Source organism: Tamandua tetradactyla, chromosome 19 (assembly GCF_023851605.1).
Source record: "Tamandua tetradactyla isolate mTamTet1 chromosome 19, mTamTet1.pri, whole genome shotgun sequence".
Lineage (NCBI taxonomy): Eukaryota > Metazoa > Chordata > Mammalia > Pilosa > Myrmecophagidae > Tamandua > Tamandua tetradactyla.
The window spans coordinates 3038567-3052210 of NC_135345.1; the positions used below are offsets into that span (position 1 = coordinate 3038567).

General features: G+C 40.9%; 1 protein-coding gene across 3 annotated transcripts in view; it reads left to right on the forward strand.

Moving 5' to 3' along the window:
• GRK4 (G protein-coupled receptor kinase 4) overlaps window positions 1-13644 on the forward strand; it is a 188003-nt gene that overhangs the window by 159738 nt on the left and 14621 nt on the right. For all 3 annotated transcript variants that reach the window (XM_077136280.1, XM_077136282.1, XM_077136281.1), the window contains 3 exons: window positions 1118-1255; window positions 3286-3423; window positions 3972-4109. In XM_077136280.1, coding sequence (XP_076992395.1) covers window positions 1118-1255; window positions 3286-3423; window positions 3972-4109 — 414 coding nt within the window. The remainder of the gene's footprint in view (window positions 1-1117; window positions 1256-3285; window positions 3424-3971; window positions 4110-13644) is intronic.

Below are 13644 nucleotides of genomic sequence, written 5' to 3' on the forward strand. Positions count from 1 at the left end.
GTAGAAAAGCCGAAGGAAGGAATTGGGAATACAGTGGGTGGGGGTAGGGAAATTTGGGGCTCCTGAAGTATTGGACCGCAGCCGTTGGGATCTGAGCTGGCTAGAGGAAAGGGGGTAGGCGGTGAGAGGCGGCAGAAGCAAATGGGGCGTTGGCACAGTACCATGCAAGGTTTGCAGGACTCAGGGTCCTTCTGGGTAGAAGTTGGATGTCCCAAAGGCTCACAGCTACTGGTCCTGAAAGGTCTGGGGTGTGGCCAGGGGAGAGGGTGGCTGAAGGGGATGTGCAGGGTCATAGGCGAAGCAGGAGCGAGACCAGGCACAGGCCTCTGCCCGGATCCTGGACCCACCAGGAATCGCATCTGTCACTACAGAGTTGATAGTGGTCAGAGGCTAAGTATGTTTCCCTTTTACTTCGTCTCAGTCTAGGAAGCAGTGCAAGGCTGGAGCTCGTTTGTCAGCTTGATTTTTCTTCCAGCCAGGTCTTTCTGCTTTGAATTGGGAATAGCTTCCCTATATTTAACAATATTCTGACAAAGCTACTGTTTATATTCAGTTTAATAAATATTTTATGAATGCTTACTATATATAAGACACTCTGTTAGGGCTGTAGGAACCTAAAAAACATGAATTAGAAATAGAACCTATCCCTTTAGGAGCTCACAGTTACAGGGTAGGCCTAAACAAACATAAAAATAGTGATAGTAAGAAAAGCCGAAGGAAGGAATTGGGAATACAGTGGGTGGGGGTAGGGAAATTTGGAGGAAACTGGTTGGAGGGAAGGTGAAGTTCAGTGATGCTCTTGATTTTAATCCCACATCACTCATCACTTTGTTCTTAAAGAATCATGGAACGCAGTAAAAAAAAAAGAAAAAGAAAAGAAGGGGAGGTGCAGAATTTAATAAATGCCGTAAGATAGGAAGGAGGGCCTGAGGGTTTTCTGAGCATGTAAGTCTTGTCCAGCGGAGGCCTGGGGGAGAGCAAGTGGCATCTGAGTGTGGGCCATGCATTGTGATCAGCTGCTCGCCTGTGGGTGAGTCTCAACTTCACCTAGGGGGTTTTCTGAGTTTTAATTTTTATCATATGGGTTTACATTGACCCTGTTTTTTTCTCGTGACAGCTACTTAACAAAAATCCAAAGCAACGATTGGGCTGCCGAGGATCTGGAGCAGCCGAAGTAAAACGCCATCCTGTTTTCAAGAACATTAACTTCAGGAGGCTGGAAGCAAATATGGTCGATGCCCCTTTCTCTCCTGATGTAAGTAGGTTACCGAAAGGGTAGCTGGTTATCTAAGAAAATTAATCCAATAACAATTTATGTTTTTAAACCATTCAGATTTCCCTGGCACAGCCAGGTTCTTCCCAACCCCTCCCCCCACCTTCCCTGCACAGCCCTTCCTTGCAGGGGGCCCCTGGCCTCTGGGGCCAGGAATCTATACTCTGCCCTCTGCCGTCAGACCACCTCTCGTGACCTCCTGCATGCTGTCTAGGGCCTGCACGGCTCCAGTCTTGTTGTTGTCTGTTGGCCTCGGCCACTGGCAGAGCACACCATGCACACGCCTGCCCTGTGGAGCGCACGGTCCCCACTCTGTGCTCTGCTGCTGGGCCTCAGGGTGCCCACTCGGTCTCTCCCTAAAGTGGGGGTGGCACTAGGCCTCCCTCACGAGCCCGCTATTGGGATCAAATAAGGTTATGTAAAAGCTTGGTAGGAGTGATAATAGACGAGGAATTCCTACTGAGGGAAGAATAAATCTGAAAATAACAATCTGTACTCTATTTTTAATAATCTGTTACAGACATGTTATAGAAATGTGAATCATTTTGCAGGATGTGATTGAATTAAGATGTACAATTAAAATGTTTTTAGTTGTATAATTTAGGTCTTTTTATGTTTATTTTATGTCTGTAGCATATGTTCCTTTTAATTAATTAATACATTATAAGTTATTGAATGTCTGCCACCTGCCAGGCACAGTTCTAGGTATTAGGGCCACATCAGAGAACATGACACACCAGGTCTCTGCCCCTTTGGAGCTCGTTCTAGTCCACAGTGATAGACAAACAAATTAACACAGTGAGCGGAATATCTGACTATCAGGAGTGCATGGATAGGCCTTCAAATGGGCCGTCTGGTCTAAACAGCAGCTAGTGCACAGTCAGCAGGGAAGGCAAGGCCCTGGCAGAGGAGGAAGCGAGAGCGCCGGGGCTTGAGAGCAGCCAGGAAAGAGCACACCAGGCAGAGGCCTAGGGACGTTGTGGATGTTTCCAAGGGTCCTACTTCATTTAATAGCATAAGCCTGGGTGGCACCTGTTCTCAGTAGGGCCCAATAACTCATCAGATAGTTTAGTCGGAGGAATTAAAACTGCTTTGGCATGTAGGGCAGCATGGGGTTTTAAGTAACCGAAGGCAGAAATTGTCATTCAATTCCATTTTCCCACCTTCGAGACATGGGCCTTGGTGTCTGTTGTGAATGAATGACTGGTACTTTCTAATGCAACAACTGCCCTGACTAGTGACCTGCAGAATGTCACAGCTTCGATAAGACTCGTTACAGTGCGTGAGTTCTGGCACGCTGCTAGAATATTTTCTGAGTGGCTGCAACAGCAGGGGGTGTAGCTTGGTTCCTGGCATGCCTGCCTGCTTCCTTGACTCCTTGTGCCTTTGGACAACAGTGCCAAGGGGTGGGGGAACTGCAAGCCTATGGCTCCTATCCTGGAGGAGGGCTCTTCCAACCCCATGGCAGGAGCGGGAGTGGGAGTGGCATGGGGCGCCTGGTTGCCTGCTTCATATCCACCACTTTGAGGCCACTGGGTGAGCTCTGACAGAGAGTGTGCAGCAAGACCTGACATAGACTTGCCGCAGGGTGCTTCACTCAGAGGCGGCTGTGGGAATTGTCACTGTTGGACCCACAGCCAACACCCACCCACTCCCTTCATCCCCTGGCTGTCTGTAATCATTTTCCACTACAGGAAATAAAAACAGGCCCTGAAGAGGTGTCTGTGTGCTTGAGCAGGTGGTGATCTGGAGAAGATGTAGTACCCACAGGATCTGTGATGTGGAAAGGCTCCTTAGAGCAAAGTGAGGGACCTGTTGCTCCAGAGGACACTTTGTATGGAAAAGAAAATGCTTCATATGGAAAGATGAATAGTGGTCATGTCTGTGCATCCATTCTAAATGCATTTCATTCTTTGTAATTAAGGAAACCAAGAGTTCTTGTAGCAATCACCGCGCTTACTGTGCATGCAGTGGTGTTACCTAGGTGGTGACGCTCTGCTCTCGGTGCGCAGCCTCACGCGGTTTATTTTAAGAATGTCCTGGATATCGAGGAGTTCTCTGCTGTGAAAGGAGTCTACCTGGATAGCACAGATGATGATTTCTATGCTCAATTTGCTACGGGTTCTGTCTCCATCCCCTGGCAGAATGAGGTATTATGCTTTTAAACATACCGGTTTATGCTAGGTAAGACAACCGAAGGAAAAATTATGCGTGTGTGTGTGTCTGTGTGTGCGTGAGTGTGCACATATCAGCTACAGTTTAAAATCTCTTTTTAGCCATGTGTGTGGCAAAATTATACAGGATCTTTGAGCACAGAATTGTTGACTTGCCCACATTTAGCAAGTCAATTTCCCAGAAGCACAGAAGGTACTGTTGGTCCTGTTTACAGGAAGTGGACAGAAGATGGCTATTGTGGGCACAGTGGAGGCATGCCTGCCACCACCTGAGCCCTCTTTCCTAGGCAGGGTTGGCTGGACAGCCATGGCCCCACAACAGTTACCTGCTTTGTGGGTGCCCTCAGAGAAAGAGGAGGAGACAACATTACTCACCCCAAGAAGAGGTTGGGAAGCAGGGAAAGTAGTCCAGAAAAGGAAACTGGGATGGACCCAGGAGCATGGGTGCCAGGTGGGAGCTAGCAGAGCCCACTTCATGGGTGCCTTAACACAGCCTCTCTTGTCCTACTCTCCTGTGCATGCAGATGATCGAATCCCGTTGTTTCTATGACATCAATAAAAGTGAATCTGAAAATTTGCCGTTAAGTAAAAAGCAGAAAATGTGTCGACTATCAGTTGCCAGACGAAAGAGAAGCCTCTTCCATAGGATCTTAAAAAGAGGGGTAAAAAAACATTTTATAATTTTTTTATGTAATGTGTTAAAAGAACAAAAAATGTTTTGCCAAGGTGAAAACATAGTGCTTTCTTTTTTCAGCTCTCTCTTTTCAGTGCCTCTTACATAAGAGATCTCACATAGTTTAAGAGCGATATGGTGCTATTTAGAACCTAGCCAGAAAAACCATCCCAAGGCTGTTTGCTGCTGGCATGAAGACTGTTCTGACCCAAAGAGGTTATAGTTTACCAACATTAAAAGTCAGATACTTTACGTCAATGACAGCATTTTAAATGAGGATTAGACATCCGTATTGTGTATAACAGTCGTAAAACAATACAAATTATTTTGTTTAAATCTCCACATTGCTTGTTCTGATTCTCATAAGTATTATCTCATTAACCCAATTTCACAAAGAAAGTTGATTTCCTTTTGAAAATGAAAGAGTAGTTTAGACATTGATTATACACCAAGTATGAAATGTTCATATGTTAAGAATGTTTGTGTTTGTATGTTCTGTTTTGTCAATAAAAAAAATTTTTTTTAAAGTGTAGTTTAGAGAGACTTTCTGTACTAGCATGAAATCTAGAAACTATGTTTTCCAAGTGAAGTTATTCTCCTTGGAATAACAGATGATCCTGCTTTGAACCCTGCCTTCCCTCAAGGAGTTTATTCAGAGGATGTCCTCTAACCTTCTAACTACATCTATTTTTAGTATATAAAACAAGGTTATGTAGTAAAAATCTCTCACAGCAGCCTTTCAGTGATTACATTTTCTCTAATAACTAAGAGTTATGTGTGGATTAACAAAATCAGTGTACTTGGCCAGTGTCTCTCAATCCTGCATGAAACACTCTTCATTTGGTTTGTGTTGTGATACCCTCACCGTTCCAGGTGGGGCTGTAGAGGAAAATGCACAAGAGATAAAATAGTCTATTCTAGAATGAAATAGGCCCTCACCCATGGCACCCATTCTTTAGTGAAGAAGCCAGGGACCTTCGTTCCCTTACACTCTATTCACTAGTGGTTATGTAAATTTGATTAAGTATTCAACAGTAAATGCAAGAGGCAGATGTATCTGAGACATTTTAAATGTATGTCTCAGGAAAATTAAGTTTCCTTAATTTTCTAAACTTAATTTATAAGTTTCCTAAACTTAATTTATAAGTTTCCTAAACTTAATTTATAAGTTTCAAATATAGAGAGGAAAATTAAGTTTCCTCTCTATATTGACATAGATAAGAAGAAAATGTTTAAAATTTTTGCCTTTCTTAAAATTAGCATCCTCCTCCCACTAGCAGTCAACCAAGATAGTGGTATAAGAAACTCCTGGATTCTGTTCCCCCACAGAGTCTTAGAATAACTAGCCAAAACTGGCAGAGCCTTTTTCCTTAAAACTCTGGAAAACAGTAGAAGGGTTGCAGTAAGTGAGCGAGTGCTGAATCAAGAAAACAGAAATTTAAAAGCTATAGGAGACTCACCTGGGACAGAACAGTCTCTTCAATAAATGGTGCCTAGAGAACTGGATTTCCATATGCAAAAGAATGAAAGAGGACCCGTATCTCACACCCTATACAAAATTAACTCAAAATGGATCAAAGATCTAAACATTAGGTCTAAGACCATAAAACAGTTAGAGGAAAATGTAGGGAGATATCTTATGAAACTTACAATTGGAGGCGGTTTTATGGACCTTAAACCTAAAGCAAGAGCACTGAAGAAAGAAAGAAAGAAATGGGAGCTCCTCAAAATTAAACACTTCTGTGCATCAAAGAACTTCATCAAGAAAGTAGAAAGACAGCCTACACAATGGGAGACAATATTTGGAAACGACATATCAGATAAAGGTCTAGTATCCAGAATATATAAAGAGATTGTCCAACTCAACGACAAAAAGACAGCCAACCCAATTGCAAAATGGGAAAAAGACTTGAACAGACACCTCTCAGAAGAGGAAATACAAATGGCCAAAAGGCACATGAAGAGATGCTCAATGTCCCTGGCCATTAGAGAAATGAAAATCAAAACCACAATGAGATATCATCTCACACCCACCAGAATGGCCATTATCAACAAAACAGAAAATGACAAGTGCTGGAGAGGATGCGGAGAAAGAGGCACACTTATCCACTGTTGGTGGGAATGTCAAATGGTGCAATCACTGTGGAAGGCAGTTTGGCGGTTCCTCAAAAAACTGAATATAGAATTGCCATACGACCCAGCAATACCATTGCTGGGTATCTACTCAAAGGACTTTAGGGCAAAGACACAAACGGATATGTGCACACCAATGTTTATAGCAGCGTTATTTACAATTGCAAAGAGATGGAAACAGCCAAATGTCCATCAACAGACGAGTGGCTAAACAAACTATGGTATATACATACGATGGAATATTATGCAGCTTTAAGACAGAATAAACTTATGAAGCATGTAATAACATGGATGGACCTAGAGAACATTATGCTGAGTGAGTCTAGCCAAAAACTAAAGGACAAATACTGTATGGTCCCACTGATGTGAACCGACATTCGAGAATAAACTTGGAATATGTCATTGGTAACAGAGACCAACAGGACTTAGAAACAGGGTAAGATAATGGGTAATTGGAGCTGAAGGGATACAGACTGTGCAACAGGACTAGATACAAAAACTCAAAAATGAACAGCACAATACTACCTAATTGTAAAGTAATCATGTTAAAACACTGAATGAAGCTGCATCTGAGCTATAGGTTTTTTTTGTTTGTTTGTCTGTTGGTTTGTTTGTGTCTTTTTTTTTTTACTATTATTATTATTTTTATTTTTTTCTCTATATTAACATTCTATATCTTTTTCTGTTTTGCTAGTTGTTTTCCTAAATCGATGCAAATGTACTAAGAAATGATGATCATGCATCTATGTGATGATGTTAAGAATTACTGATTGCATATGTAGAATGGAATGATGTCTAAATGTTGTGTTAATTTCTTTTTTTCTTTAATTAATAATAAAAAAAAAAAGCTATAGGAGAAGCTCACGGTGCACTTTCTGTTTCCTCCCCCATCCTTTACCTCCTCGATGCAGCATAGAGGCAGCGTGTGCTCCCATTGTGGGTCCAGGCCCTGTTTGGAGGGAGCAGAGTCATGGCCAGGTGCATACTTTGGTGCCTCTGTGTCAGCCCCAGTCTAACAAGGAGCAGCCAGAAAGACTCTGCCTGGACACTCCTTTGTGTCTGCCCCTCTCAGAACTTCCCCGTAGGCAGAAACAGCTTCCAGACAGCCAGAGCAGTGTAAGAAACACCTAAGTCCAAGTTTCCTGGGGAACAGGATTACTGGCTTTAATACATATAACAGAGCACCCTGGAGGGGGAGAATGTGAGGAAACAGAGAATTCTGAAAGCTGCAAGAGAAAATCAACATTTTAGCCACAAGGGAGTCCCGATAAGACTGAGTGGCAGCTCAGGGAATAAATCTCAGAATTAACACGCTAAAAGATTAAAATGTACAACATGATGTGTAACATCATGCTCAAAGAGAGAAAGGAGAACATGAAGAAAGAACTAAAGGATGTCAGGAAAATGAAGACTGAACAATATAAGATTCTCAATAAAGTGACAGAAAATTTTAAAGGGAATCAAACAAATACTAGATTTGAAGAACATAATAATAAAATGAAAAATTCCCTAGAGGCTCTCCGTAGAAGATTGAATGTGGCAAAAGAAAGAATCGGTGAACTCAAAGACAAGACAATTTAAATGATCCAAGCTAGGGAGCAGGAAAACACAGAATGAAAAACAGTGCGCAGAGCCAGAGAGACCTGTGGGGCACAATGGAGGTCACCGGTATACACTTTATGAGAATCACAGAAGGAGAAGAGAAAGAGAAAATGGAGGAAGGAAGATTCAAAGAAATCATGGCAGAAAATGTTCCAAATTTAAAGAAAAACATGAATAAACTCACTTGAGCACCCTGATGAATATCAAACAGGATAAATTCAAAGAAAACACGCCTGGACACATAGTAATTAAACTGTCGAATGCACTGGACAAGGAGATAACACTGAAAGCTGCAAGAGAAAACCAACATCCTATGCACAAGGGAGCCCCAATAAGATTAAGTGCCAGTTTCACATCAGAAATATTGGAAGCAAGAAGGCACTGGGACAAATATTTAAAGGTTGTAACAAAACAGTTTCCAACCAGGAATTCTATATCCGGTGACACTGTCTTTCAAAAGTGGGAGAGTGACTAAGACAGTGTCAGATAAACAAAACCTGAGGTAGTTCATCCCACAAGGCCTCCCCTGCAAGCAGTGCATCCAACTGAAAGGAGAGGCCGCTGGCCAGTGGATCGAAGCAGTATGAAGAAATAAAAACTTGCACTGGAGGTAAATACATGGGTAAGTAATTATAAATACCAGTACTGGTGTAGTGACTTTTTTGGCATGTAACTCTACTTTTCATTCCTTACTACTTCTAAAATGCAAAAGCGTAAAAAGTAATGATAGCCTCCAATGGCGGGGGGGCGGGTTGAATTCACTCCTGCTCTGTGGGACAGGATAGGAGATGGGGAGAGAGTGGCGGGGACTGTGGTCGAAGGGAGCGAATAGTTGAAGAGGGTCTCCAGGATTTCTTAGGGAGGAGAAAACTGAGGGGATCGGGATGGAGAGAGTGGGGTGGGTCACATTGGCCATCATCCCCAAATGGGGCAGGTAATGATGCACGGGGAGGTGCGGAGCAGGGGGAACTGACCACGCCCCCGCGCCAGCCTGCCGGGAATGCTGGCCGGGGAAACCTCCCTGGGTGGTTCCGAGGCTGGCAGTGCCTGTGGGGAGCCTGGAGGAAGACCTGGCCGTCCACTAGGGGCCACACCCCCGGGCGCTGGAAGCAGCCACCCAGCCAGGTGCTGCGAATAGCCGCGCCATCGGGCATGGTGTTTGGTAAATCTGCCAGCTGCCGTGCGCTCCGGGTCAGCTGCTATGGTCAGCACCCCACCATAGATATCATCTTCCATTTACCGAGGCTGTCGGGCGGGGCAGTCGTGAGGGAGGAGGTGCCTCGGGAGCGCCACCTTCTGGGAAGAAGCCGTGAGTGCAGGCTGGCAAACTTCCTGTCTGTCTAGGTTTTTTATTTTCCTTCTTTTTTCTTTCCATACTTTTTTTTTTTGTTGGCATGGGCATACTCCGGGAATCAAATATATATATATATATATTTTTTCATTATTAGTATTATTTTTATATTTTATGTTTATTTATGTATATTTTATATATTTAATGAGTTTTTTTTCTTTTTAATTTTTATTGATACAACATACAAGCACATACATTCTTAACATACAAACATTCCATACATGGTGTACGATCAATGGCTCACAATATCATCACATAGTTGTATATTCATCACCATGATCACTTTTTAGAACATTTGCATCACTCCAGAAAAAGGAATAAAAAGAAAAAATTCATACATACCATACCCTGTCTTCCTCCCTCTCATTGACCTAGTATTTCCATCTATCCAATATATATATTTTTTAATTTTAACATTTGTTCCCCCTATTAATTATTTTAATCCATATTTTTTACACAACTGTCAATACTGTAGATAAAAGGAGCATCAGACATAGGCTTTCATAATCACACAGTCACATTGCAAAAACTGTATCATTATACAATCATCTTCAAGAAGCATGACTACTGGAACACAGCTCTACAGTTTCAGACACTTCCCTCTAGCCTAATATACCTTAATCTAAAAAGAGGATATCTATATAATGCATAAGAATAACCTCCAGGATAACCTCTCAACTCTGTTTGAAATCTCTCAGCCACTGACACTTTATTTTGTCTCACTTCCCTCTTCCCTGTTTCAGTCAAGAAGGCTATCTCAACCCCTTGATGCTGAGTCCCAAAGCTCATTCTAGTATTTCTGTTCCACGTTGTTGGAGAGGTTTACACCCCTGGGAGTCATGTCCCACATAGAGAGGGGGAGGGGGGTGAGCTTGCTTGCCTTGTTGGCTGAGGGAGAGATACGCCCCAGTAGGCATTCTTTTTTATTTATTTATTAATTTTTTTATTAATTAACGGAAAAAAAGAAATTAACCCAACATTTAGAAATCATACCATTCTACATATGCAATCAGTAATTCTTAACATCATCACATAGATGCATGATCATCGTTTCTTAGTACATTTGCATCAATTTAAAAGAACTAGCAACACAACAGAAAAAGATATAGAATGTTAATATAGAGAAAAAAATAAAAGTAATAATAGTAAAAACAAAACAAAAACCTATAGCTCAGATGCAGCTTCATTCAGTGTTTTAATATGATTACTTTACAATTAGGTATTATTGTGCTGTCCATTTTTGAGTTTTTGTATCTAGTCCTGTTGCACAGTCTGTATCTCTTCAGCTCCAATTACCCATTATCTTACCCTGTTTCTAACTCCTGCTGGACTCTGTTACCAGTGACATATTCCAAGTTTATTCTTGAATGTCCGTTCACATCAGTGGGACCATACAGTATTTGTCTTTTAGTTTTTGGCTAGACTCACTCAGCATAATGTTCTCTAGGTCCATCCATGTTATTACATGCTTCATAAGTTTATCCTGTCTTAAAGCTGCATAATATTCCATCGTATGTATATACCACAGTTTGTTTAGCCACTCTTCTGTTGATGAACATTTTGGCTGTTTCCATCTCTTTGCAATTGTAAATAACGCTGCTATAAACATTGGTGTGCAAATGTCCGTTTGTGTCTTTCCCTTAAGTCCTTTGAGTAGATTCCCAGCAATGGTATTGCTGGGTTGTATGGCAATTCTATATTCAGCTTTTTGAGGAACCGCCAAACTGCCTTCCACAGTGGTTGCACCATTTGACATTCCCACCAACAGTGGATAAGTGTGCCTCTTTCACCGCATCCTCTCTAGCACTTGTCATTTTCTGTTTTGTTGATAATGGCCATTCTGGTGGGTGTGAGATGATATCTCATTGTGGTTTTGATTTTCATTTCTCTAATGGCCAGGGACATTGAGCATCTCTTCATGTGCCTTTTGGCCATTTGTATTTCCTCTTCTGAGAGGTGTCTGTTCAAGTCTTTTTCCCATTTTGTAATTGGGTTGGCTGTCTTTTTGTTGTTGAGTTGAACAATCTCTTTATAAATTCTGGATACTAGACCTTTATCTGATGTGTTGTTTCCAAATATTGTCTCCCATTGTGTAGGCTGTCTTTCTACTTTCTTGATGAAGTTCTTTGATGCACAAAAGTGTTTAATTTTGAGGAGTTCCCATTTATTTATTTCCTTCTTCAGTGCTCTTGCTTTAGGTTTAAGGTCCATAAAACCACCTCCAATTGTAATATTCATAAGATATCTCCCTACATTTTCCTCTAACTGTTTTATGGTCTTAGACCTAATGTTTAGATCTTTGATCCATTTTGAGTTAATTTTGTATAGGGTGTGAGATATGGGTCTTCTTTCATTCTTTTACATATGGATATCCAGTTCTCTAGGCACCATTTATTGAAGAGACTGTTCTGTCCCAGGTGAGTTGGCTTGACTGCCTTATCAAAGATCAAATGTCCATAGATGAGAGGGTCTATATCTGAGCACTCTATTCGATTCCATTGGTCGATATATCTATCTTTATGCCAATACCATGCTGTTTTGACCACTGTGGCTTCATAATATGCCTTAAAGTCAGGCAGTGCAAGACCTCCAGCTTCGTTTTTTTTCCTCAAGATGTTTTTAGCAATTTGGGGCAACCTGCCCTTCCAGATAAATTTGCTTATTGGTTTTTCTATTTCTGAAAAATAAGTTGTTGGGATTTTGATTGGTATTGCATTGAATCTGTAAATCAATTTAGGTAGGATTGACATCTTAACTATATTTAGTCTTCCAATCCATGAACACGGTATGCCCTTCCATCTATTTAGGTCTTCTGTGATTTCTTTTAACAGTTTTTTGTAGTTTTCTTTATATATGTTTTTTGTCTCTTTAGTTAAATTTATTCCTAGGTATTTCATTCTTTTAGTTGCAATTGTGAATGGGATTCGTTTCTTGATTTCCCCCTCAGCTTGTTCATTACTAGTGTATAGAAATGCTACAGATTTTTGAATGTTGATCTTGTAACCTGCTACTTTGCTGTACTCATTTAGCTCTAGTAGTTTTGTTGTGGATTTTTCCGGGTTTTCGACGTATAGTACCATATCGTCTGCAAACAGTGATAGTTTTACTTCTTCCTTTCCAATTTTGATGCCTTGTATTTCTTTTTCTTGTCTAATTGCTCTGGCTAGAACCTCCAACACAATGTTGAATAATAGTGGTGATAGTGGACATCCTTGTCTTGTTCCTGATCCTAGGGGGAAAGTTTTCAATTTTTCCCCATTGAGGATGATATTAGCTGTGGGTTTTTCATATATTCCCTCTATCATTTTAAGGAAGTTCCCTTGTATTCCTATCTTTTGAAGTGTTTTCAACAGGAAAGGATGTTGAATCTTGTCAAATGCCTTCTCTGCATCAATTGAGATGATCATGTGATTTTTCTGCTTTGATTTGTTGATACGGTGTATTATATTAATTGGTTGTCTTATGTTGAATCATCCTTGCATACCTGGGATGAATCCTACTTGGTCATGATGTATAATTCTTTTAATGTGTTGTTGGATACGATTTGCTAGAATTTTATTGAGGATTTTTGCATCTATATTCATTAGAGAGATTGGCCTGTAGTTTTCTTTTTTTGTAATATCTTTGCCTGGTTTTGGTATGAGGGTGATGTTGGCTTCATAGAATGAATTAGGTAGTTTTCCCTCCGCTTCGATTTTTTTGAAGAGTTTGAGGAGAGTTGGTACTAATTCTTTCTGGAATGTTTGATAGAATTCACATGTGAAGCCGTCTGGTCCTGGACTTTTGTTTTTAGGAAGCTTTTGAATGACTAATTCAATTTCTTTACTTGTGATTGGTTTGTTGAGGTCATCTATGTCTTCCTGAGTCAAAGTTGGTTGTTCATGTCTTTCCAGGAACCCGTCCATTTCATCTAAATTGTTGTATTTATTGGCGTAAAGTTGTTCATAGTATCCTGTTATTACCTCCTTTATTTCTGTGAGGTCAGTAGTTATGTCTCCTCTTCCATTTCTGATCTTATTTATTTGCATTCTCTCTCTTCTCCTTTTTGTCAATCTTGCTAAGGGCCCATCAATCTTATTGATTTTCTCATAGAACCAACTTCTGGTCTTATTGATTTTCTCTATTGTTTTCATGTTTTCAATTTCATTTATTTCTGCTCTAATCTTTGTTATTTCTTTCCTTTTGCTTGCTTTGGGATTCGTTTGCTGTTCTTTCTCCAGTTCTTCCAAGTGGACAGTTAATTCCTGAATTTTTGCCTTTTCTTCTTTTCTGATATAGGGATTTAGGGCAATAAATTTCCCTCTTAGCACTGCCTTTGCTGCGTTCCATAAGTTTTGATATGTTGTGTTTTCATTTTCATTCGCCTCGAGGTATTTGCTAATTTCTCTTGCAATTTCTTCTTTGACCCACTCGTTGTTTAAGAGTGTGTTGTTGAGCC